Raw genomic sequence first — 27,536 nt, forward strand, 5'->3', positions numbered from 1 at the left:
AAACTGAGATGTTAATAGCTCCTATGTGCAGTTTAGGTACAGAAACCGAGGAAATAGGTCAAATCTGCAGTGGAACATTTGTCTTTAAAACTTACAATAGATTAAACTAAATGTTCTGTGTATATATTTATATATATATCACTGTGGTTTTATTCACAGCAGATTAAGTGACTAATGATGACTTTATAGTGAAATTCAGTTCTCTTCTTCAGCAGGTACGTTTACTATTTATTTTTACATAAACATAGTTTATTTGCATATGTTCTATATGCACATAGAAACAAAGGATGTGTATATGCAACATTTACATGTTAATTACCAGCTGTTGTTGCATTTTTTTGCCCGGAAAGTAAAAATATGTGAAAACGATCTGTTGAAGGATCAAATCTGCAAATATGTTGTTGTTGGCATTTGTTTTTGCTGATATGTTTTCATATGAAACTCTTTTTGACTGAATGAACTACACAGAAAAGCTCTGCATTATGTTTACATTTTACGTATAAAATATATATGCTATTTTTTTATTTCGAGTTCTATATATTTGTTTCAGTTATTTGTGTGTCTTTCTTTTTCTCTACCTTATTTATAGTTATTTATATTAAGGTTTATGATTAAACTGTATACTATCAAGCCTCAATTACAAACAACATCTTTTTAAATATATATCTATATCTGCAAAAATAGATGTATCGGCATCGGTCTCCCACAATCAGTTTGGTTATAATAAAAATACAAATCTTACTAATAACATTTTAAAAAACCGAGCATTAATTATGAATACCAGGCTGTCAGATCTATTTTGGAAGTTGACCCCAAAACGGTTTATTACATATTCTGTAGCTCAACCTGCAGAAAATGGTCAGAACTAAGCCCAGTTTGTAGCTCAGTTTTTGAAGACATTTTTATTCCTGCACTCTACAACCATGTGTGAGCTAAGATTACCCATAAACCAACTTTCTACTTCCCGATTTAAAGCTTGTGTTGAGTATAGTGTTTGCTGCCTGATTCTGAAAATAACAAAAATTTAAGTGTGAGGAACCTGAGTCCAGCGATTAGAACGCTATCAGACGATCTCCACAGCACATGTGAGACCAAAAGCAGTTTCATTCATGCAGAACCTCCGTCCCTCACTCAACATTTGCTATCTCAGAGTGTTTAGTCTACGTCTGCCTCTCTCCGATATAAAAACCCTCCGGCGTCAGGTCCGTCTCTTTTTTCTGTCCGTCTTTGCTCCGGCTGATGTGTCTCCCACACTCCACACACTCCCTCCACTGGGGCCTCCTCTTACACTGAGGTTAATGGTTTGAACCTCATCACTTTAGCTGTAGCATCGTCTGATAAGGGTTTCAGAATAATGAGTCTCGGCAGCAGTCTTCCACATGGCTGAATGCCCACTTCGGTCTCATAAAGTCCCATTAACCAACAGGTTAATAGTTCATTGTTGTGATGCTTTGATTTTCCACGAAAGAGCCTGGATAAGACATGATGCTTCTATGATGTGTTGGTAACAGAGACAATGCTCACATGAGGCACAGACCATTACGTTCATTCTGATAGTTATACAACATCCTCTTGGTCTCAGCTTTAGCCAATCTGGAGTAATGAATGCTATAAATCAAAGCAGCTTGGCTGCTCTCCTTGGGTTTAAAGGATGATCCTTTCAGAGAAATTTGGAAAAAGTCTCCATGTTATTGATATTGATACAGTTTGCAGGCGGTTTTAAGAAGCATCATGTGTGATCATGGCCTTTTTTGGTATATTCCAGAGAGAAAACCAAGAGCTGGTTAACACAGAGGAAGAGAGAAGGAGAGAGAAATAGAGCGGCACGTTTACGGTGCTAGTTAGAACAGTAGTTGGAGTTTAGGGCTTACCCTGGCACCCTTCTCTGGGAAACATTTACAATCTCCGCTGCAGTCTCTTCCTCCGCAGGGGCCGCTGTGCTTCTTCCCACCCTGTCACACACAAAACACACAACATGGAGGTCAGGGATGAACTATGAGAGGTCAGAGTGCAGAGGTCAAACATACTCAAAACTGTAAAGCAGCAACATATATTGCTGTCTGCTTCATTTGCATAAACACAAGGGGAGTTATGCTTCCATGTTGTGTTGCTTGCCATCCTCTTGATGCATTACATGGGTCACAGTGTGGATTAAATTGTTGTGTAGGTGTGACCGCCTTTGTTTGTTTACAATGTGGTTTGTGACACGTGCATGCAGTGCTGTTGCACAAGTGTTGAAAGTTGTTGCTGTCCTGTCTGAGCGGTTGAGTAAATTGGTCCACTGTGAAGATAGGATGTTTAGAATGCTTTTCCAGTGACTCATGATGGACATCCAGACATAATGGACAGCCATGAAAGTCCTATTCATCAGAGAGGCTGCGTCCCGCCACTGGTCTGCCACAATTTGTCTTTGGATGTCTGCATACCAACTCAAACCACCCACTATCACAGGCTGATCTGTGCTAGAAATGACACGAGCACACACACACACACACACAAAGCCCATGAGGTCAGCGTGGACATGACTCGATCAAAGAGAGCGGGAACACAAGCGGGATTTCCCAACCCACAGGTCAGAGGTGTCCTGAGCCCGCTGAGATATCTGGAGACGTTCATGACGACAGAATGGAGACTTTGAGAACCTTTGCTTTTATGTTGTGTTTTATAGGAAAATACCTTGTAAAATTCAAGCTGAAAAGAATTAGCTTTACATCCTTTGCATGAGCACATTTCTTACTCATCAGAAGCAAAGGCAAAATAGTTCGAAACCTTAGCAAAACTGTACAAACTGCAGCCGCTTTCAGATTTGAACTCCAGAAAATACAGGAATATTGTGTATATAGTTTGTGGAGTTTGCCTTTCGAAGAACACTCTTGAATCTCATTGTCTTTCTAAGTTGACATCTACGTCTGTATCTCCACCCTAACATATACTTCCAGTTTCGCCTATAAGAAACATCACCAACACGACCACTGGAAATTTTCCAGCTATATTCACACATGGGCTCAGTCCGACATTTCCTGGAAAATGTCCAGAGTTCAGTGCATGTGTGAAAGCAGTTTACATGGCATGCTCAGAGCCACATCTTCACCTCCACTGCTGCAAAACATCAAGACTTTAGTTCTAATTTGTTGCTGGAATCAATGAATCACTGATCCAAATGTTCTTTTAATGGACGTGTGGGTCAATCAGTGACTAAACCGTGCAGCACTGTTTCCATTTAAATGCCTGGCTGGAAAACAAAGCTTTATGATAGTTGAATTATTCCACGGAACTTTTCCCTGCTTTGAATCCAGATGTAACACGAACAAATTTAGCATTTACTCCATTAAGGTATACAAGGCTTTTCAGTTGCTTTGTCTAAGCGTATTAGTACAGTGTGAGTAAAACTGTCTATACAGACATGCAGAGACGCTCCGTGTTGCTGACGTCTCTGTGTCGGCCCACATCCTCCACCCACACAGCCATACCGTAGCCTGCTTAGGCAGCAAATGCCTCGATACCCTCCCTTCTCCCTTGCCGAGAAAATGGACACATTATGCCCACAATGGTAACAAAGTGGCTGATAAAGAATCAGAAGATTTCTCCCTCCGCATTTTGACAGCAGATCCCAGCGCCCCCGAAGACAAAGGCCGCATTGAGACCCTCGTCACACACAAAGACCATCTTTTAATGTGCAGACGTCGTCCTTTAATGATCCCCTATCGGCTCAACAAAAAGACCCTCTTCCCCGCCATCATGGAATGCACAAGGCTGCATTTCTTTGCTAACTATCGGTGGATCTGTGGGGTTCCTTTCAAACTGCTGTTGGATCTAGTTAAGACAAGCTGTGATGAGCTCAGTTTCAGCCTGAAATACGATGGTGACAGACTCACTCTGTCCACAAACAACAACACGTCTCTGTGAACACCTTGGCAAAATGTTATCCTCTGGAGTGGACGAAAAATTCACGACATGACCTTTCTCCACAGTGAGGTGGAAATCCAGAACATGGACAATGGACGGCGTCATCTCCGAACAGACCCACAAAGGAGCAGCTCCCCATAAAGGCGTTGACACATCGTGCAGCAATGTACCATCAATTCAACTTTCAACCATTTACAGGTTGGAAATAGCTGGTGGCTGTTTCAGCAGACAATAGGATTGTGCTGCAGCATCCTGTTTTCTCCACCCGACGACTTAATAACACACTGGAAAGTAATTGGATGATAATGTGGGGGTGCATTTTCAATGAAGCACTGAACAATAAAAAATGTATGTTTTTATGGAAAAAGAAGAGGTTCAAAAACTTTTTGCAAATAGTCCACCAACAATTTTCTATTCCCTGTCTTTCTCAGGGTGCTTTCTCATAAGTGCCTTTTCACTAATACACACACGAGGGAACCACTAATTCACCATCCTGTCTGATCGCAGACTTCAACTACACGTCTTCTATCAGACAACGTCACCAAAAGGACGATAAAAAAATTATAGATAAAAATCCCAGGTTGGAATCGTTAGAGCTGATTTTCGCTCAATGTTAGATATTTATACGCAAATGGACAGAGCCTTCTGTCTGCCTTGTTGGGTCTGAGAAAACTGAACAACAGATGTGACAAAGACAGTGTGTTCAGGTTAAAGAAAAATGGTCAGAGGGGCCTTTTTAACCATGTTCTGTATCAGATCAAAACTACATGCCCAGAAGCTGTAACCGGTAGAAAGAATGACATGAATCCAGACCACCCAGCACCACAGCAGGGGGTCATACAGTCCATTACCATAAATCTGACACCTATAAGCTGTAGTGAGAGAGGTCAGGCTCCCAGTCTCAGTAGAGAATACTTTATCAGGCTATTGCTATTTGTCTAGCAGTGAATGGTGATTTCGGCTCGACACGTGCCCATGAGCTGCAGTGTTTCCCATATTTATAAAAGAACCCATTAATATCTCCTTTCTTTAATCTAGACAGATTTGAGAGTGTAATAAGCAACTTCCTTTATCTTTGACATGAGGGCTGTCAAACAACAGTGTATACGACATGAAACACTGCCCATACGCACAGAGCAGTTCCTGGGATCTGGATTGTTGTGATCATTCATCCAGGGCCTCTTGTTTACAGAACAGCCCTTCGGTGTTGATCATCTTTTATGTCCTATGAACCGCTGTCAGTGGCACCGATGTAAACACGCTTTCTACACAGATTCATATCCATACATCAGCCTGTGCATCTGGGTCTATCGCTCAGACCAAACACACGTGACAGCGCAATAAAACATTTTATAACGGTTGACGCAGGGAAATAGGTTGAGTCTGTCAAAGTAACAACATGCAGTTTTCTCTCTCAGAGCCAACAGGGGCGTCCCCTGAGGAAAAATAATATATTCCTCTGCCATATGTGTTTGGAATAAGAAATAAAGATGGAAAACATGACAACTCCCCAAAAGTGAAGCCAAAGTGACTCATTTGCCCCCTGTTGGCTGGCTGCAGTATAGGTCATAAATCTCACCACCTCCAGATAAATGAATGGGACATGGAACAAATTCAAATGTTATATGTCCAAGTGTTAATTTTTCTTTTAAGTTTAGTTTCAATTAGATATTTGTCGATAAAAAAAACAGGTGAAACTCTGATCTTTGGTGCGAGACGGCAGTTTTCATATCCGGGATATTTTGGCTTCATTTCTGGATAGTGGGAGGGGCCTGAGACGTGTCGTCCATCTTCATTTACAGTGTATCTTCTATGGTGGGCGTAAATTTGCATTAAGGTGCATTACCACCATACACGCAATTATACAGTCTACGGTCCGTATGCGGGCTATATCACATCTTTGATATTAACTCATCTGTCGCTACCTGTTTTTGAAAGTGTTTCCTTGAATAACTAATGAAACACTGACACACTGCTGTATAAAGATGAACTGTACATGTTCGCCACGCTACAGTGGTCTGATTAATGCCTCCCTGACCGAGCAATGTTGTTTTTGTTTCCTCCCTGCTCCTTATGGCTGAGCTGGAGCTTCACTCTGAATGTACAACGACTCCTTCAGTGTAATGTACAGTGAATGAAATAAAAGCAGCTGGGTCAACAGCGACTCTTTCTCACGCTCAGCTTCTCACTCTCCCTCCTCCTTCCTGCCGACACACACATTAACAAATCATTGTGATCAATGCTATTAAAATGAAATACGGAGGGTTTATTTGGATTTGCAAAGCAGGTGATCCAGTGAGCGTTGGATTTGAATTACATTTCTCATCCGTAAAGAAAGAGCGGCGACAGATGCTGTTACAAGCCATCAGTAAGCACTATGGAATAAGACGTAATGGAGTTAAACACATTGCTTTCCACTCATCTATTACTTTATTATTGTCTATGAATGTGAGGATTAGTTTGGACGAGAGTATAACACTCCTACCAGGTGTCTAATAAAGGTAAAATGGAGGCAGTTGCACAGAGTCTCAAATAATAAGTGATTTACTAATAAGTTTAACAACATCTATATGTTTTGTTGCTATGGTTTCCTGCAGTTTATCTGGTGTCATGTGAAAAGTGGTTTAACTGTTGACTTGGGTTATTTTTGACTTATGTTATGTTTGACCTACGCCATCATTTTATAGGATATGAGCCTCTCCCATAGGTTATAATGTTACACCTCTGCAAAGGCCCTTAAATCAAATCAAGCAGCACCAAATTGTGCAATCTCATAAATATCCGTCCCCTAAATTTGCCGGTTTTTCCATCAAAATCCATGAATCATTCTCTGTGAAATCAGGGAAAATATCCATAAGATCACAATGCTAAAGAAGGTTATAAGAAAATGCTGGATCTGTCCCTGAGGCCAGATCAACATCAAACTTATATGTTGATTCATGGCCCATGTCCCATCGTTCCACCAAGTTTCATGGAAACCTATTCAGTATATTTGGCATTATCCTGCTAAAAAACAGACCAACAAACATGGACAGGGGAGAAAACATAACCGCTTTAATTAGAGGCAAAGCAAAACCTTTGGATAGGCGTCTTCCCCTGCCTTATAGTTTCTTGAATTATAATTGCCCATTTTTATCTTCATCTTACTCCCCAGTCTTTTATAGTGTACCACCATCGTACCAGAGTATATTCAGATGTGATGATCGTTGGTTTGTGTGATTTGTCTGTGGTCAGCTTGAGTCACTATAGTATTGTTTTTCTTTTTGTGAACACTTTACAGTAGTTTTACCATAGACATAACCACTTCCTGTCAATGTCAAGCAGCCAAAATAAACATTGACCAGACAAAAATACACAACAAACGCAGACCAAACAAACTGAAGGCAAATTATAAATACAGTTCCAGAGGAATAATTTCAGCTACAACTGAAAGAGTCGTGTTGGGCTCTGGCCTCCAGCTGGAGACAAAAAACAGAGGCTTTCAGGAGGATTATGGTAAATTAGAGGAATCAGGGACCCACATAATGACGACTACAATGATAATCCCTGCATGCTTCCATAGTACAAATGTCACTTTAAGACAAATGGGGGGAGAGAAATTGATTTAGAAAAAATCTCAAAAATGTAGGTTAATGGAGAGCAGTGCACAAAACACCCATTAATGGAATTCAGAAAATGCATTGTGAAGCCTCTCCCCTGTGAAATGAAACAGAAAACAAGACATAAAACATGCACATGCGAGCGCACACGCACCACACACACACACACGCACCACACACATACACACACAAGCAGAAGCAGGAGGAGACAGATGTGAGTCCTTGGTGTTGACACATATATGTACATTCCACATCTCCCCCTGCAAATCGTTCACCAAAAATCCAAAGATACCAAAAAGGTTCCTTACTTATTTCATTAAAAAGAAAACTTATATATATAATTTCATCGTTTGGATTTGCTGTTCAAACATTCACAGATCCACCTTGGTGCCACAGACAGATCCACGTAACACAGATCCCTCTGAGGCTCAGGTGATTGAAATGACAAACTGCCACTTTGCGCCGGTTTCTCAGTTTTCACACATGAAACGGCAAAGTGGAGTGTAACCACTGTTTGTGAGGGACCCCTCCTGTGTTTGAGGTATCACATGAGCCTAGATCACAGACTATCACAGGTCAGCATGCGTTTGATCTGAGGCTGGTGGTGACACAGTTGTTTCCCTTCACTCACTCTCACAATGAGGAGAGAGATGGCTGCTGTGATAACGGTAATGAAGACTCTTGAGACGATGAGACAGAAACTAAATCCCACTACAAGAAAACCTTAAGTGGTTAATCTATGGGCTGTTTGTCAGGGGCTGTTACTCATCCTGAATGAAGGATTTGACCTGCTGCCTTCCCAATGACCCAGAGGAATGTCTGATCCCACTATTCAATCTGAGGGGGACCATCTCCCTTCTGCAGTTACTAATCAGAAATAGTGGATCCTCAGAGGACTCAGAGAAGTGCCACCAAACTAACCCTCACCCAACACTCTTATTATCCTGCCTAGTGAGTTATCATAGCTTGGACAGAAGGAAATTAACTAACTTCCATTAACTTCTGCGTCTTTCGGCCAAAAGTTCCCTCCGTCTCCGGTCAAGCAGCGATCAAACGATGTCCAGTCAATACTGGTGTAACTATCTTCCCTCCTGCATTGGTTAGTGTTCATGTGTTTGAACATGACCCATCCACTAAGGAGAAGCCTGTTAGCAGGTTATCGTGTATAAATCAAAAAGATTACAGATTCAGTTTAACCACGACCCACGAAGCTTATTCAGAGCTACGTTTAATATTCTCAGAGAATGCAATATAGGAATTCAGTTACTTAAAACTAACTATAAACCTAACTACTAAAATAGTAATTAAAAAAAGTTGCTTTCAAGCCCAAGTTTGGCGTTTTTTGTCCAAACAGATCTTGTCTGATTGCAGAAATTGGTCAGTACTAGCTGTCAATCAGAAGGTATCATGCCCGTTGGCTGCATCATCTTTACTCTAAATGCCAATCAACTCCTTAGGAAATCGTTCACTGATGTTATAAATCAAGTGAGAAATACAATTATTTTCCCATTGGCTTAGACAGAAACTGATTTCTTTTGAGAGAACACAAGTTTGAGGCTGAAATGAAGTGAGAATACAATATGTAGTATTTTCTTTTGGAACGTTACGAGAATGTATTTAGAAATGCGATGTAATAAATTATCCAGGAAGAGAAACTACCAAGGTTACAGCTGCTCTTATTCACACTAATGATGTACACGTCAAAGAGAATGTACAAAACTTGCCGAAGTTGAAACACCTGGCCCCTTTCAACGAGAATCTCTGGTGAAGGGTTTCGTATGTGATGGAAACAGACGGGATATAACTTGATGCATATCTGTGCCATATCACAGTGTCAGGTCGAGAGCAATTCAATACTGGGTGTGGGATACTCCCTTTGCCAGCTGAGAAGCATCTCTGGGAAGGACTCCCTGTAACCTGGAAGCCAGAGTTCACTTCTAAATCATCAGGGAACTTCACAAGGAACATTTTTATCCATGCTAGCGGTGTGGCTCCATGTAGCCTCTGTGAATTCAGGACAAAATGAGGGGGAATTTGGGTGAAACCTTTCTTGTTTTGTTGGATATAAAAGAGTAAAGTAGCTTCTCTAAATGAGCCCTGTGACTTTGTGTGGGAAGTTACAAACATTAAATCATAGATGAAGATGAGGACTGAAAGGAGTTGGTGACCACATCATGCTGGTGATTGTTGCTGTCTGGCTGTGTAACTAACATGTGGGTTATAGGAAATGTTATCCTCACAATGTAAGTCTGGAAATCTGGGAGCTTTCCCACTGAAGAGATTTCAAGTCATATGTTAATTTGATGAATGCAGATTATGTCTGTACTTAATTTATCAGCATAAGTACCTGTTTTTCCAAAAATGCTCTAGTTGCTTAAAAAGTAGGGCAACATGTCCAAACAGGGGTTTGTACTTCCTGAGCAGCTTCGCCTTCCGGCAATAGTGCGATATAATATTGCTGCAAATAATCACTTTACAACTCTTTAACAAACAAAATGGTCCGACACAAACACACAGACACACACGCAGAAGAAAAACATCAAACAAATCCCAGGCACTGGTGCAGTTTGTATTGAGCCATGTCTTAGTGTAGAAACAAATGTCCCAAAGGCCTCCATTAAGGTGATAAGGAGAATTCTCATGGCAGCTATAATGGATTCTACAGATTCTATGCGTGATAAACAGTAATGCTTGTCTGCACCATTGCTTCTTTATACCTCATTCTGCTTCCTGCCACACCACCATCAACTTCCTGTTCAAGAGTTAAAGGGCTAAAGTCACAGCGACATTCATTTAACACCCAGAGAGACGAATGTTCACATAGCGTGAAAATCAAAAGAAATACAGAAAAAAGAGGAAAGAGAAAGAAAAGAAGAGAAGGAGGAGTGAATGAAAAAACTATGAGATTTAACACATGACGTGATTCTGTGAGTCAGGGTAGAGCAGCTGTAGAAACCAACTTAACACTGTGTGTAATATCTTGAAATTTACAAATTATTGACACAGGAATTAGAGAATTCATGAGCTGATGAGGACCAGTACAGGGTCAATCTGAACATATTTAAAGGATCATTATCAGTTAAATGAAACCAATGTCATAATTTCCTTCATAAATACACCAATGTTGATTAGTGTGTATTGTATATAGCACTTTTCTAGTCTTCAGTTCAGTATCTTGGCCAAGGACACTTTGAAACATGGGATGGGAGAGACTGGGATTAACCCTGTGGTTGGTGGACAATCCGCTCTACCTCCTGAGCCTGCTAGTGTTGCAGATACATTATAAACACACATATTTTGAAAGGAAATCTTTCACTGCGCAGTTACTTCACACCCACACAACAACTCCAGTTCTTGGACTGAAAGGAGCAGCATAAAAACATTGGCTGGATTTGTGAGGTGATACGTTACAAAAAGTGTGGAGCCAAAACACCTCAACATTTACATTACATCCAGCTGCTTTTCTATATCAAATCTGGCTCTGTCTCACGTTCTTTTAACAAGGCTCAACTTTTTATTCACAGACTGCACCTCTAGCATTTCACATTTTGAACCCTTAGGAGTCCTGGACTATTTTGGATTTTGCCTTTATACACCACATAAAAAAGTTTCCCTATGCCAATGTTTGAAGTCTTCTTCCAGCACAATGATGCCTGTATGACCAGACTTTACATTTAAAAAAAGAATTTGGACTCATGAGCGTTAATTCATTTCTAATTTTAAACCAGTATTTAATGTAAATAACCTTTTTAACTCCATTGTTATTTCATTATGGATATGACACAACAAGGTGTGCTAAAAGTAGGCTTTACAATTCAGAATAAAGCAGGGGGAGTACAGAGAGCGACCTGCAGAGACGGGGGACAGGGTCACTCTGCAGAGAGCAGGACATGACTTTGAAGGAGAACATGAACTCGAGCAGAGGGACCTGGAAGAAGCAGGACGGAGCAGAGACTCCCACCTTATCCTCTGGTTCAGCTCTAGTGTAAACAAAGCTCCGGTTTCTGCCCCAGGCCTGACACAGCTGGACCTTCCTCCTCCTTTAACCGGCCTCAGGTCACCAAGGGACTTGACTCCATTTCCCAGAGGGCCGTGCTCCTAATGAGGGCTTCCTGCTACAGAGTGAACTGAATGAAGCTGATCTGGTCTTTGGTGCCGAAGGGTCGACTTGTCAGATCTGTTAATGGTGATCACTTCTGCTCACCTCTTTGATTAATGACATCCAGATGTGACGACATATTCAATAACACACGGGCACCTGAATATACATCTGTTTGTTTTCTGTGTATGACAAGATAACGTCCTCACCTGGAACTCACATGTGATGAACATCATCCAGAATGAGGGATGGGATAGAAGCTTTAACTTAATTAGTCGTGTACATAAAGTTCCACACACTAAAGCGGTTTGGATGGCAGGATAATATGGGATAATTCGTCCTAAAACGGAAATTATTGTGTGAGCCATCAATTGCAACCCATTCCATAGTTTTAAAGAATTTCTACTCAAATTCACAAACATAAATGCATTCATGAAGAATTCATGGAGAGGAAAAGTCAGGAGCCAAAGTCATTTAAATAGTTTCATACATAAACTCCGTAAAATGTCTGGATAATGAGGTCCGGACATTCACTTGACTTTTCCACTTGAAGAACACAGAGGGACATTATCTGGGTGTGATGCGTTCAAAACAACCGGAAAAAATATCTGGAACAAACCGACGAGATGAGGCGTCTCAGTAGAGCTGCGGAATTCACATGTTTTTGTTTACACCACATCAACACCTCTTACTGCTAAAGCTCTCGAATCTGATTTATTTTCAGGTTGACATCTTTGTCTGTGTTTTCTACATGTACGATGCTTCTTTTTCTTTTTTTCTGTTTTGCGTCTGTTGCGCGTCAGAAACATCATTGACACGCCCACTCCTCCACGTTTGCGTTCTCATACACAGACCCTCCAGTTTTTTCTAAAAACAGCTCAAGCTTGTTACTCTGGGCACCGTCTGTGTATATAAATTTGGAGGCAATCTATCAAATACTTTCTGAGATGATTCAGTCTGGACCAAAGTAGTTGCAGGCCGACAAGCAAACGTTGCCATGTATGGCGTCACTTCACTATTACAGCGAAAACGGGGGGGGGGGGGGGGGGGGGGGGGGGGACATCAGCTGGAGGATGAGCAAGAGTGAGAGAAGTTGGACACAGCCTTGTTATCGCAAAGTGTGCATTTAACTTTGTTAACATTTTTCCCATCACAAGAAATTATTCACTTTAATCAATTAGAGCACAGCTGGGATGGGGGTGAATGGTCCAAGTCTCCCAGCAGGGAGATCAGTGAATGGCCCTCAGCAGGCACCTGTCGGACCAAACAGCTCAAAGCCCAGACTGATGCTGTGAGAAAGGAGCATGTATGGTCTTTAGGTAAACACAGCTGACACAATCCTTCCACATGAGCTCACTGGGAAGACTCACCTCGACTGAAGACAGACAGACGCACATGTCCGAGGGCCGCGCGGGGGGGGGAGGCGAGGGGGGAAAAATGGGGAGAGAGCTGAAACGTGAAGGAGACAAGCTGAGGCAGGACAGACTCTCTGCCAAGTGTCCCTTTCACAGATAGATGGAGAGAGAGCGAGGGGACAGAAGACAGGGCAGACAGAGACCAGGGGCAGAACGAGGCTATAAAAGGAAGTGAGAGACTGAACCCTCAGATGACTGGGAGGACGGAGCCTTTGGAATTCTTTCAGCTCAGCGTGATGGGACCCCTGTGTGTCCCACCATTAATCACTGTAAGATGGATAGAGGTCAAAGGACAGGGGCGGATATATATTTATAAATATACAGTAAATGGGGGATTTTCCAAAGACAACTTCCAGAATGAACTTCACTTCCGAACTCAATTCCAAGTCAAATAAAAGTCAGATGAAACTGATGGAGTTTACAAATGCAGGTTACATAGACACAGACCAGAGAGGTGATGACAAGTCTTTATATTTTTAAGTGAATGTCAAAGATTACACATTTTGCCGACTCAATTCAAAAGGGGACACAACGTTTTGTTGGAGAGGAAGAAAAGTGTACAAGGTCCTTCCATCTTAGAGTTATCCCAACAGATGACAGCAATACAGAACATATGTAGACCTATATGTACAGTGTAGGTGCATCTCCACTTTCTCTAACTATCCAGAAATGAAGCCAAAATATCCCATAAGAACGCTGCCATCTTGTGTAGGTGAAGCCAGAGTCTGCACAGTAATGGGGGGGGGGGGGGGTGGAGCCACAGTAGCGAGGTCCTGCGCTTTCACCCTATGTTTATAAGTTAAGTTACTCACAAACTTACTCACCCACTAACATGGAGGAGATGGCAGTTATGAACTATACTGCAGCCTGCCACCAGAGGGGCGATCAAGACACTTTGGGTTCATTTTGGAGAGCTGTCATGCTCTTCATGTTTATATGGTAATAACAAATGAAAAAGGGCTTTTACTTTGGTTTGGACGAGGAACTTAGACCCTCAAACATCTGTAAATGTTGTATGTACACAGTCAACAGCAATTACACAGGTAGAATTGCTCTTAGGTCTATCTTATAAAAATCTTGCTGTCAATTAGCTCTTAACAACATCACAAACAAAAACTCTAATGAGCAAGCATGCAAATCTGCCATCAAGAACTGACAGAACCTGCGCCAGAGGATATATAAAGTATTTAAATGTTTAAAGATGTTGATTCGTCTGTTTGTATACATACAGTAAAGATAAACACTTCTCAGAAATAAGTACAAGTCAGAAAGTTTGTGAGTCTGCTCTTTTACTGTAGCCTGTGTTGAACCAGGGAAGAGGCTCATGGCGTGTGACCACAGGCTGTCACACATGACTGGGAATGAAAATGAAGCATGAACGGATTATCCACGGAATCAAACCCCTTTCCTGCTGCCCTTTCTCCTGAACTTTTACATACTTTCTCATCATTATAACATAAGAATAATACTAATACATAATTCAAACGTCTTTATGCCAGGCAGCCAAGAGGAGGCATGGGGAAAGGATCTGCTGAACAAGCTGACAGGGTGCAGTGCTCTTGTACTGGGATGGAAGGCAGCACATTAAAGTATAGAACATGGAGCCATGTTCAGAAAAAGGATCAAATCATGAGACCACAAAGCACCAGGTTACATCAAATGTACAATGACATGAACATAATTAACCCATTTTGCAGAAAAAACATAGATGGTAAAACCCAAGCGATTTATTTCTTGGCCAATAAAAGTTGGCAGATATGAGTCTTTCACAGATGTATTTGTAGTGATGTTTATGTTATGAAAACGATAAGGGCTTGTCTACAATACTGCAGATTTTCTTTAAAGAATTTTTCTCCTGTTAAAAGTCTATAGCCACCATTGTTTTCATGTGTGATGGTGCCCTGAATGTGGGAAGGGCGGGGTTCTGCCGGATATGTTTACATTTGAAAAATCTACTTTCATTACTCAAGTTATATATATATGTGGTTGTATTTGCATTTTTATTTATATTATAGTTATTTAAATAATGTTTATGGCCGATCTGTATATGTTGGACAATTTTTACTCCATAAAGTCGTTAGCGGCCCCCTAAGATCCTGGGCCTGGGTGGTTTATCCCACATACTGTAAACAAGTGTGAACACTTTCAGGAATGTCCAGAGCACATTTTAAACAGGCAGCGAAATTCAATTGATTTCATTTAACGTCTAAAATTTTATAAATTTCATGCTACAGAACAATTTGTCACATCAGACAAATAAAACAGCCATCATGCAGCCTTACACATCACATACTCTTCCCCTGGCCTGTCTGGTATTGCTGCTGTAACGTATGAGCAGGCCGGGGTTCACACAGTGAACATACATCCCAGTAAACGCTCTCTGGAGGAGTCTAACTATGTGGGGTCCGGCAGGGCTGTAAAGCAACTCCTGACACATTTAACTCCAACCCGTTTCCTTTTTCCTGTTTAGAGAGCTTCTCTGGATAACCTATTTTCTCTTCACACAATTCTGCTCGCAGGATGTTTCCCATAAAGTCAAACTTCGCTGAGTCCAGAGATAAACACATCCCCCACACTCTGTGCGTGCAACAGAGCAGAAAATTAGGCACGTGCTGTTGGTGGGGGCAAAATTGGCCGACTAATTGAAGACACCTCTCAGGGTCTGCAAGAACCACCCAAACAAATCTCTCACCAAAGGTCCAGAGGTATACTAATGCTCTGATTTCAACAGGTCTTGTAATAATGCAGGCGATGCTTGTTTAAACTGGGATTTCTGTGCCAGTGGGACAAACATCCGAGCTCACCAGGGCCTTTCCTCGCTGTTACAATGAAGAATCAAAGACTAATAAAATAATCAGCACCAAAATGTAACAAAAAAAGGAGGAAAGAAAAGAAAAGAAAAGAACACACACACACACACATAAAATACATGTGAGCAGCTGTGCACATTACACAGACGTAACGCAGAACAAACGCAGGGAGGTCAGAGGGGTGACGGCAACACCTCAGTGCATGGCTCCCCTGCTTCAGTCTCTTAATCACCATACATACACACACACACACACACACACACACACACACACACACACACACACACACACGCAGGGAAGCCCCACACGTAGGCTTCTCATCCGAGCCTGTGGTTTCCTGCAGCAGCGCACAATGGGGCTCTTCCCCTGATTGTTACAGCCGCGCGATCTCGATATCACAGCCACCATTTCGGGAGGGGACGTGCTCGCCATTTTTCTGCCCTTATCACCGTCAGACATCTTCCCCCCTCGCCCCGGACACACGCCTTCCTCCCCCATAAAACAATCACATTTGAGCGCTCGGTCACGTGTCTGCTTTCCATTCGGCGACCCCCACCACCCGCCGCTCATCCACATCTGAAAAAGCAGGCTCGTGAGGCAGGGTTTCCAAAGTGAACTGCACCACGCATCTTCTTACACCTTTTAACTAGTGTGAACTGCATTTCCATCCCTATTCTCCTGTGGATATTAAGAAAAACTGGAGTGTAGTTTGACCTTGTGGAATACAACACCAGAAAGGCACATGCAGCAGAAACATTTATCACAATCAATCCACGGAGCTGAAAAGAGGGTAATTTGTAAAGCAGTCGTTGCTGCAGGGCTTCCAGATACAGTCGGGATGTGAAGCCAACAACTTGTCATCCCTGGGCGCGGACGAAATTCCCACAACTCACACATCCGCCGCATCATCCCCTCATTCCATCGCGCTCGCACACATCTTGAAATATATTCTCAAACAGGAGAATCAAAGCCTCTCAAAGGGTCCTTCACGAAACATCCTGTTAACATTTCTGCTTCAAGAGCCTTCCTTCCTCCGCCAGCGGACACTGATGAATGGTATTTGTGTGCGTATGCAGAAGGAGGGGGGGGGGGGGGGGGGGTGTACCTGCATCCATGTGCAGAGTAATGTTTTGGCCATCATGAGCCACAGGGTTTATTTGCCTCACAAAAGTTTGAGACTATATCTTCAAAGGAGGAGATACAGAAAACAGGATAATCTGATGAGTCGCAAAAACTGTCCTGCGATGTGTCACAGTGGAGTCAAGGGAGCTTTGACCAATAAATCTGACGTTGTTAGTTCTGTGGTGTTGCACTGGGCTGCACTCGTAAAAAGAGATGGAGATCAAAAAGTAAAATAAACTATCTAGCACAGCTTGAACAAGAAGCTAATTTGATAATCACTTATCGCCAAGCAGAGGTCTAAAATATTTGGTGTCTCACACCTGATAATTTTGGTTAAACATTGAGAGAGTGCACTAAAACTAATATGAATGACATACGTACGTCCTCGATCCCTGTGTGGGCTGCATCTACCTTCACTTGACTTTGTTTGGTTTGTACATGGGCTAGCGTATGACACCGGCATGTTTTGTTTGAATGGAGACAATGGATGAACCGATTCGCTTTGTTACTGTAATGTCATCATCGTTTCCGAGCAAAATGAACTTCCTCGTTGTTAAATCATCGGAAGAGAAGACCACAAGTAATCCACGGAGCCACTTCTGCTTCATTTAATTATTTTATTCTAACTTCTAATGTTGTCTCAACTTCCTGCAACTGGCGCGCAAGTCATTACTGTCCAAAAAGTTACTGTTTTCACCGCAAGCCAGTAATTGTTCGGTTTGATCGGGAGTGAGAAACCTTCCACACCTGTTATTTAGGTTCAGACTTAACTAACACGTTCGGAGGTCCAAACAAAACAAGGTAGGTGTGAAAACGCCCTTCAATATGTTCACACTGGACTCTGGGAAAGTGTGAGGAGACGTAACTATTTTCTGACACAGTAATCAATAAAACATTAGGTAGATTTGATAGATTGTTGGATGCAGTCGCACCCCCCCCTAACCCCAACAACCTCCGAAAGATGCTCTATGGGATCCAGGATGTTCTGAAGGAGCGGTGACAATCCTTCCACCATAGAGAGGAAAGACTGAACCAAAGTTCAAACGGGGATAACGTCAGTCCGTCTTCTTCAAGGCATTCGTCGTGTCGCATTCGCTTGTACACATGAAGAGTCATGAAAAGTCTGGTCCCAATTAATTCATTAAGGATTTGAAAGTGACCTGAAAAATCTGTGTGTTGGGAGAAGGTTTCAGATGCTGTTCAATGATCCTTGAGGCAATGAGGCCTTTAAGGTGTTGCCCTCTTCCTGTCGAAGGGTCAAACAGCATCAGAACCGCCCCCCCCCCCCCCCCCCCCCCCCCCCCCCCCGACTTTTCAGACAATTGGACGGTCACGTCGCGACTGGTTGACTGCGTGAAAGTGAGAAAGTAATAAAACTTTGACCTTTGTGGCTCAACACTGACTCTCAGTGCCCCCCCCCCCCCTCCCCCAAACATGACAGGGCTGAGTCCCCCTCCCTTGGACGTTAAAATCTGGAAAACAACTAAATTGAATCTAACATGCAGAATATCTTGAGAATTACATTTTCAATGATCAGGGGGAATTCCAAATGTAAGAACGTCACGCGGAGTCAAGATGGTGGGAAAGAGTTGTGCAGCACGGAGGCGGGGGTCTGCTTCAAAGAAGTAAATCATTCCCGAGGGTTCGATTTGGGTTTGATATTAAACAGAAACAGACACGGCGAAGATTGAGAGAGTCTGTGTCAGATGGGAAACATCATACAGTGACACTGGATCTGTTACAACTTCCTGCACCATTTTACACGTCAAATCAGGCCTCTAACCATCTCCAAAACCTCCAGCTCACGACTCAAACGTGTTCTTCTTTCAACCACTTCTTTACCGCAGACACAGGGAGATATTTTCTGAAAAGTCAGAAACTGAAGCTGTCTTGTTTTTTGTGGAATCACTGTGAGCCGATTCTTCACTGGAGAGTTAATTTGCCTGCACTTAGCACATGGATGCTGCCCAAACTAAAACTTGCCTCCAGCCTCCGAGTGTCACCATCTTGGAGCGAAGCTGCACAATTAACAGAGGAGCCGCGCTGGGTCACACGCTTTTAATCGAGCCCCGGCAAAATCTGATAAAGCGAGAGACACAACGGGGCCTTTTCATCACACGCGATAAATAACTTTTCATCTGACAGTCTTGTGTATGATATTACATCTCGGACTGAGTCACTGAACATCTGACATCCAGCACAAGCCGCAACTTACCAAAAAAAACAAACATGCAAAAACACAGTGTGCAGAGTCAGTGTCACATGAGCGTTTGGTCTCCTAATAGGAGATGAAAACAAACTCACAACGACCATTTTCAGTTTGTTGCAGTCGAACCTCATCATCATTTAACGGAACATCTGTAAAAACGTTTGTGACGACTTGTGGGACTAAGGTAAAATCCAGGAGGCCTTTTACACATGTAAGCGTACAAAAACAACATCTCCATTTACATGAGTAGGAGGGTCATTTCCAAAGTGGGAACAGTGAAGTGTAAAGTCAGCAAACACAGAGCTGCTCCGCTGATAATGAATCTGTATTTTGTCCAACAACAGGACGTGCACCATGGGTCCATTCCCCCAAAGACTTTTCCACACTCAGGGCTTGATCTACTAAGATCCCAAATAATTAGCATTATAATAGATTGCAAGTTTGGTTGGTGGGCATGTTGCGGGTGATCTAGAAAAAAAAATTGCGTAAATGATAACAGGTGCAAACATAGTAGGGGCAGTAGTATTTAAAGACGTGTTTTGCGTGCGTTACTGGTTTCCGGCATGGAGCATTATGGAGAGCAGAGGGACCGCTCACGCAGAGCGAAATTTAATGGCATTGATTTGGTGGTGCTAGTGAAAGAGGCAAACAAACTTGTTGTTGAGCTACAGCAAAGAAATATTAACATAGCTCAACCATGCGATATGGGAGAGTATCTGCGAGAAAGTAAACGCTGTGGGTAAGACAAAACAACAACCGATGAAATTAAGAGAAGATGGCAGAACATATGAGGGATAATTGGCCCATAAGAAATGAAACAGGTTGGGGGGCCTGCGGAGGAGATGCCTCGGAAAAGTCTGGATTATTTTTGCTTCTGTTAATCCAAACATGCTAACAAGAGCAGCACGCAATCCTCAGTGCAGACCCTTAGTAGCTCAGGCCCATAGGGTTGGTACATTTTCAATTAGCTCACGAGAACAAATATCGCAAAAAGGTCAACTTGGCTGAGGTGGAAAAGTTGATGGATAAATTAAGGTTGTGACGATTTTGAAACTGTGACACAAACATTCACAATCTTCTAAAGGATGACACACCTATGATATCCCACCAAATGAACTTAAATGAACCGACTGAGCCCATGTGCCAATAGAGCAGGATAGTTTACAAGCAGCGAACAACCAGGTACGTTGATGACGTCTCTATGACACAACTGGCATGAAACCACAGAAATACAAACATCATTTAAAGAACAATAACAAAATGGAGAGATGACAAAACTCAAGAACTTCTGCTGGTAAAGGCTGATGATGAAATCTTCAGACTCAAGTCAAGGACTGGTATTAATCAGCTGTCCATCATGCAAACAAAACACAGCGATTGCTTCATGTCCTCTTCCCAAGTGCCAAACCTCGGCAATACCAAATTTACAGTAGAGGAAAAGTCAGAATTTAGCCTTGAGATAAAAATCATGGATACAGTACATTTGGACTGGTCTTGTGATAATGTTCCGGTCATTTGGGATCTTTCAGACTGACCGACACACGGAGATAAAACATTACAAGCACAGAGACATTGACACATGTATACTCAAACAGATCATCATGTCCACTCCATGACCTCACCTCTTAACGTAACCCCCTGTCAGGTCAATGGGTCGAGGGAAACACAACATGAAGCCAACGGCGTCACATATCTGTTTATTACCTCAGGCAAGAGGTGATGTTTTCACCCATGTATGTTTGTTTGTTTGTTTGTCGAGGCATAAACAACCCTGAACTAATTTGAACCCATTGCGTTTCCATGTGGATCTGGTTAAAGTTGCAGAGCCGTGCACTTTTTATCACTCTTCCAAACACTATGAGTAATTTTCCCAGTTTAGTCAGTTTCTCATGAAATAATGTGGATATTGATGGAGAGCGACAAACACATGTGTTGTGTTGAGTCTATGACGCTATGTTCAAATCCACATTAGAAACCAGATTTGATGAAAAGAAGTGTGTGGTCTCTAGGAATGTGCTCTACTGCTGTTTTAGCTCCTTTTGCGACACACAAAACATTGGGAATGTGCTAATTTCAAACAGAAACATTGCAACATGATGTATTGCTCAAGAAACTGCTGCTCTGAGTTTGACTGCGATCTACCAGCATGCCAAGCCAGAATAAAAAAACACCCTCCTACTGAAGGAACTCCCCAAACAGACACTCCCACAATCAGCAGGTCTGCGTGTGTGTGTGTGTGTGTGTGTGTGTAAGTGTGTGTTAATGTGTGTGATAATGTGTGCGCAAAGCAGCTCCGAGTCAAAAAAATTATCCAAAAGTTTCGTTTTCATTCCACACGTTAATTGTCAACAGGTTTTTACGCACAAATAAAACTCAAAACAAAGTGGGGAGAGGAAACTTACCGCGTGCGCTCCTGAGACCAGGATGGCGCAGAAGAGGCACAGAAGCAGCAGCCTGGAATCAATGGAAACGAGATGATCAATAATGCTGATCAGTAGATCCTGATCGGTTTATGCTGTGCAGTGAAGTGCGCTCGTGTTCTGTGTACCTCAGGTTCTTCGGTCCTCCGGTGTGTTGGCTCTGCATGGTTCCTTTTACGCGCACCGCAAACGTTAGTCCCACGCCGCAGATTCTTCTACAGCATGACCTGAGGCACAACAACACCCCCAATGTCACCAATAAACTGAATCATGAGCCCACACGTCTGAACTGCGTTATTAGAGCATAATAAATATAAATTATATATAAATAAACATACATATTTTCATTTTTTTTTTCTTATCAAGAAGTTATTCAACACCTGCCTCGCATGGATTCACCCTCGGTTAACACGCACGTGAAGCGGTGATAAATCAGTAACTTCGTATCATCTTAATAAAAACGCATTACTTACAGTCACCCCTGTCGAAATCTCAAGGGGAAGAGATGCGCGGGCTCCCGGACTGAAAACTTCCAGGTAACGGGATCAACCGTGGCACCAAACAAAAAGCGCCGCTTCTCAAATATTGTCACAAAATCAGCCAAAGTGTGCAGCGTAGTCCCTGAACGTTACCGAGAGAAGTCAGAGTGTTTGTATCTGCAGGGTCGGGTCTCTTTGCATGAGGGTGAGGGTGGTCGTTTTTTGGGAGGGGGGTGTGGTGCTGCACCAACAAGCAACCAAGTTGCACTGATCAGAACCTCACATCGTCTCGGACTAAGATGCAGCCAAACGTGCTGCCTGAGCTCCGACGATAAGCCAGAGACGCACCAGGAGAAAGAGGACCAGAAGCGGTCACCAGGTGGTGGTTTGTGGGCACTCGGCAACGTTACGCACCGTCAAGATGCTGTTACCGTCCGGCGCCCTGTTCCTGCTGGCGGCTTTCTGCTGCAGCGTAGACCTGACACAGGCTGAGGTGAGTGGACGAAGGAATTCAGATAGTTTCAGCTTGTTTTTATTGTGGAAAAAAGTTCAATTTTAAACTTTATTTAACTTTCAAACTTGGTTGAAGATTCTTCTAGTCTGTCCTCATGCGCAAAAAGTCCTTCACTTGTATTTGCTGCCAACTCTTTTTCTAATATATATTACAGTTTATTTATTATATTTGTGCTGGTGCCTAGTGACCAAACACGTGTTTTAGCATCACTCAGAGGAAAACACTTTATTCCAGATGTTTATAGTTTTGAATGTATTATTGTGTGTGGGTGTGTGTGTGCGTGTGTGTGCGAGTGTGTGTGTGTGTGTGGGTCGGGAGGTTGGATAATCTTTTTCACTGTGGTTGAGCTCTGTCATGTTGCTCTGAAAACTTTAGAGTTGAGTCTCTTCTCAGTACAACCTCTTTCACTTCTGCTGGAGAGGAGCAGAGGGAGACACACAGAGGAGGGAGAGGGTGGGGCAGAGAGCTCACAGTAGCTGAAGTGTGTGTGTGTGTGTGGGTGAGTCTGTGTGTGTGTGTGTGTGTGTGTGTGTGTGTGTGTGTGTGTGTGTGTGTGTGTGTTTGTACATGACACAGGAATGATACGGTGTGTGTGGTTAATCACTGGTATGTTTAGATAATTCAGTTTAATTCAAAACGTTTCATGAATGTTTCCCTTTAGAATAGACACAAACTACCATGCTTTCACTGTACAGACAGAATACTTACCTCTATTTACTTTATCTAACTTTATCACAAAGATTCAATGATAAAAAACATATTTAAGTTTACTGTTGACATTTAAAAGAATGTCCACTTCTGATTCAGTCTGGGAGAAGTTGAACAAATACCTACCCCTCTTTCGTTAAAATTGTACTTTTATTATTAGTGAGAATGAAAATCAGATTGTTGTGGAGTAATGACGAAACAGACATTTGTAATGCTGATTAGCTTGATTAGGATTCATCCAACAGATAGGACTGTGCCGATCCTCTAGTTTCTGTTTCAATACAAATTCCTGTTTCTCAACAGGAATTTGAAGCACGATTTGAAGCATCAGTCTGAGACCTCTTCATCTACTGAGATTGTTCAAGGCAAAGCCTTCAGGTTCTTTAGTTTTCTTTAGTGAGCCATGACAATGTAGATCTGGGAACATGTCAGTTAACTAAAGAGTAAACACAGTTAAATCCTTCCACCTTATTAAGTCGCCCTGTCCGGTTGGTGAAGGTGTCTGTGACAGGTACAGGTAGCTATGAACTTTGACCCAGGGTGTGAGGAAACAGAGGCAGCTGCCCAGATAGGCTCAGAGAAAGATTATCTTCATCCTTCATATTAGATGTGGTGAATTTACAGCTCACAGCAACTTAATTCAATGTTAGGGTACTTAGTGCTCATTGGGATAACTCAGCTATATTTTAATATGTTACACGAACTTCACTGTTACCCAAACCTTGTTGAAAAATCTTGCAGTTAAATAGTTGAAAGTGGAGAAAACAAGCTTCAGTCCCAAGTCTCACCTGAGAACTGACACAATGTAGATACTCAACAAAGTGTACGATCCCGACTGTTGAGATTCAGCCTTGTTGGACATTCTGTAGAAATGTACTGAAGCGTTCAGATTCCTCCGAGCAGCTCGTCGTTGCATGTGGTGCTTATTCTAAAAGTGTGGGTGGAGTTTTCCAGTGGAAACATCTCTTGCACCAGAGCCACTCACACTGGAGCAAACATCGCTGGACCCTATGAAGTGTGAAGACATTGAGGGTTCATCATTTCGTACTATTGCACTATGTGTGATGTTTCAGAGAAAATGAACACCTCACTAGGGACCCTGAGTTTTTCCATCTGAAGGATATGTTTTCAGCTGCAATGGGTTCTAGCTGCTAGATGTCCTCATTAAGCAGCAAACAAAAAAACTTTGAGACAGATCCGGATAATGGCTGCACGTGTCGACTCAAGAATGGGATCTATACAAGTGGCTTCGAGTTCCCTTTCCCCAGATGTTTTATATCCAAACAATCATTATTCACTTCATTGCTCACAATGATTTCCGCCCTTGTGAGCTTTGATTCAGGGAGGTGGTTGGCATGGAGGTGTAGGATCCAACATATCAGGTTAAACAGGGCAGCATCTTTCATCCTTGCTGGATTTCGAAACACAAACACGAGACAGACACAGGACATCTGGATTGAGGAGATCAGAGGGGGTGTATATCTGGAGAACATCTCATCACTGATCACGTTTATTTTCTATTATTTCCCTTGGGAAATGATGGTAATTTTTGAAATCCTACTTACAAACACTAAAAACAAAAAGCAAAGGGAGGGGGGTAAAAATGTAACTTTCTTGACAGAGAAACATTAGAGTATTTAAACATAAAAATACATACAAACACGCTATACTGACAGAAACCATCTTTGAGAGGATATTACTTGACATTAAACTTTTTAGTTTGGCCCGTGTCCTGTGCACTAACATGGTGGAGGCAGGGTTTATGACCTGTACTGCAGCCAGCTACCAGAGAATAATCGAGAAACGTCGTCCTGATATTTGAATTCCAGTAGTTCCCTCCTGTTTTCCCATCCACCCATGGGAGGTTCAGAACAGGATGTTTGAGAACCTGCTTGGAGCTTTCATCCGTCCAAAGCGGCACAGTCACGCCCTCATCACTTACATCCAGAGCAGGAACACAGATATATTATTGGCTGAAATTCAGTCTTATTTGTAGCTTTATTTGATATCTCCTTGCTTCTGTGACCTGCTCATTCATACATTTGAAGCTGGGCTCCGAGATGTATGTTTAGCTCATGTCCCTGTGTTTATGTATTCTTTATCTCTGTGTACACAGAGATGTGATGTTGATGGAGTATCACAACCTCCTGTTTGGGTTCCTTCATAATCAGTGGAGCCTAACAAGGGTCAGGAGTGAATAGACAGTATAAACAACTCATGGTCAAACGATAATTCAAGCGACCCAACTGTGATAACCAAAGTGTATAGAACGGGTCAGAACAACTTTATTTAAGGCCGAAGCAACATGTTAATATTCACGTGGACCTTTGCTCCTGATTTTTTTTCTCCTCATCATTTGAGCCTGAGTGAGTTTCTCCACTGTTTGGAGTTGTTCTCCCTTGATGGCAATTTAATCTGGAGTGAGTCATCTGTAATTCTTAGAGGAACATGAGGAGGAGGAGGAGGAGGAGGAGGAGGAGGAGGAGGAGGAGGAGGAGGAGGGGGGGGGGAAGAAGGCCAGATTAGCAGATTCCTGGAGTGAGAGTTTGTGTGTGGGATGTTGGACAAATCGTATGGGAGACGCGGTCACTGGTGGGAGAGAAGAACCTCTCCGTGCTGCCAGGTTCCTGCCCACTGACTCGGCCATGCTGTTCCAGGACGGGATGAACCCCCCAGGGAGGATGAGCGCAACTCCGAGAGCCCTTAATCCTCATTCGCACAGAGGAATGTGTGTGTATTGTTGGTTGAAAGCTGAGAATCATGATGGAGACTTGGCCCTGTTGGTGCTGCGGCCCAAAGTGCAGACAAGGCTTGTTGTTTGGTCTAGGCCTGATCCTGTTGTCCACGACCTCTTCCCTGACACCTCCCACAGAGACAACAGCTGACCCTATCACTCTGTCGCTGGCCACCAACCAAGCGGGCACCCTGGGAAGACACAACCTGCCCTGACCCCTGGTCCCCAGCGTCGTAAAAATGCCTACATTTGGAAGAGATGGGATTGTGTGTGTCTCTGTATTTTGACAGGCATCTCTTAAGTCTTCTCTGACCTTGACACTCAAGTGGTGTGGCAGGTATGCCCCACTTTCCTCCTGTATGTGTTTTCACTGTGTGTGCCAAGTAAGGAGAGGATTAAATGCTTATTAAACACGGTAAAGCCCCTTTCGGATTCCCTGTGGTCCAAGCATCATTTCATTCAGAATTGCATCACACTTTATTTTTTTTACACATCAAACATTTTCCCACCAAAAAGCTTTCACTCCGAAATTAACTTGAGTGTTACCCTCGATATCGGTTTCCCCCCGGGGGTGTAGTGTTATGGGAGAAAGTGCGATTTGGCCATTTAACTGGGAAATTGGTGAGTCATAAATGTCATCTGCGCTTTGGACAGAGAGATGGTGTAATAGATACGTCTCTCTTACGCGGAGGTGGGAGGTGGGAAGTGGGGAATGATGGAGATGGGAGGCTGCGCGAGAGGGGAGAGGATGAGGGGGAGGTGATGAGGTTAGGAACCCCAGAAGTGGAAGAATGTGTGTCGGAGCCAGAGATGACACCCCGTAACAAATCTTTAAGTCTCACGCTCTGGTCCTGGTCCCGTGTACTTCCACCTGCTGCTGCCACGGAGGATAATGAAGACAGTGATGATGGTGTCAATAGATTAACAGCTTTTATTGGGCCTGTAAAGTGAAGAGTGAAGTTCTGGCTTCTTTTTCCCTCAGCTGTTCTCTGTCAGTTTAAAAAGCTTTTTAAAAGAACGTGTGCGATACTTCTTGAATCGTATTTCATCAACGTTTCCGCCGAATGCGAATGCTTGATTGGTTTACTGAAACCCTCTTATTTATTATATTTGACTTCTGTGGTTACTGTGTGTGTCTGTGTTTGTGTTCCCTTTGTTAAGATTAGTAGATACATTGCTGGCTTCCGAGATCTGGAGAAGGTTTCAGTTAGTCTCTTATTAAAACAAGTCATTACATTAAGTCTTTACAGTTGAGCCTTTCTGTAAATCTTTGATTATTTTTCCTTAAGCTAAGCCTGGAAACTGTCCTCAACCAATCAGGTTTGATCTATGTGTTGACAACGTAAGCTTCTCCAAACATATGGGGTTCCCTGGCTCTCAACAGGTTTAACAGGGAACTCTGGTTTCTTTCCACCTGGGCCCTATGTCTCTCTCACTGCAGATTGTCTTTACTCCTCTTACCTAAGATTGAGTTTTTTTATACGTTGTTTTATGAATGTCGGTGTGTGAGTGAATGGCACT

General features: G+C 42.7%; 2 protein-coding genes across 3 annotated transcripts in view; one reads left to right on the plus strand and one right to left on the minus strand.

Moving 5' to 3' along the window:
• Nucleotides 1-22,327, minus strand: part of col4a2 (collagen, type IV, alpha 2) — a 54,998-nt gene extending 32,671 nt beyond the window's left edge. For both annotated transcript variants that reach the window (XM_053439694.1, XM_053439693.1), the window contains exons 1-4: nucleotides 22,054-22,327; nucleotides 21,709-21,807; nucleotides 21,563-21,614; nucleotides 1,872-1,952 (exon numbers count right to left, since the gene is read on the minus strand). In XM_053439694.1, coding sequence (XP_053295669.1) covers nucleotides 1,872-1,952; nucleotides 21,563-21,614; nucleotides 21,709-21,746 — 171 coding nt within the window. In that variant the 5' untranslated portion in view covers nucleotides 21,747-21,807; nucleotides 22,054-22,327. The remainder of the gene's footprint in view (nucleotides 1-1,871; nucleotides 1,953-21,562; nucleotides 21,615-21,708; nucleotides 21,808-22,053) is intronic.
• col4a1 (collagen, type IV, alpha 1) overlaps nucleotides 22,295-27,536 on the plus strand; it is a 38,962-nt gene continuing 33,720 nt past the window's right edge. Inside the window, exon 1 of the mRNA XM_053439695.1 lies at nucleotides 22,295-22,552. Within this exon, the coding sequence (XP_053295670.1) occupies nucleotides 22,481-22,552 (72 nt within the window). The 5' untranslated portion in view covers nucleotides 22,295-22,480. The remainder of the gene's footprint in view (nucleotides 22,553-27,536) is intronic.

Source organism: Pleuronectes platessa, chromosome 14 (genome assembly GCF_947347685.1).
Source record: "Pleuronectes platessa chromosome 14, fPlePla1.1, whole genome shotgun sequence".
NCBI lineage: Eukaryota > Metazoa > Chordata > Actinopteri > Pleuronectiformes > Pleuronectidae > Pleuronectes > Pleuronectes platessa.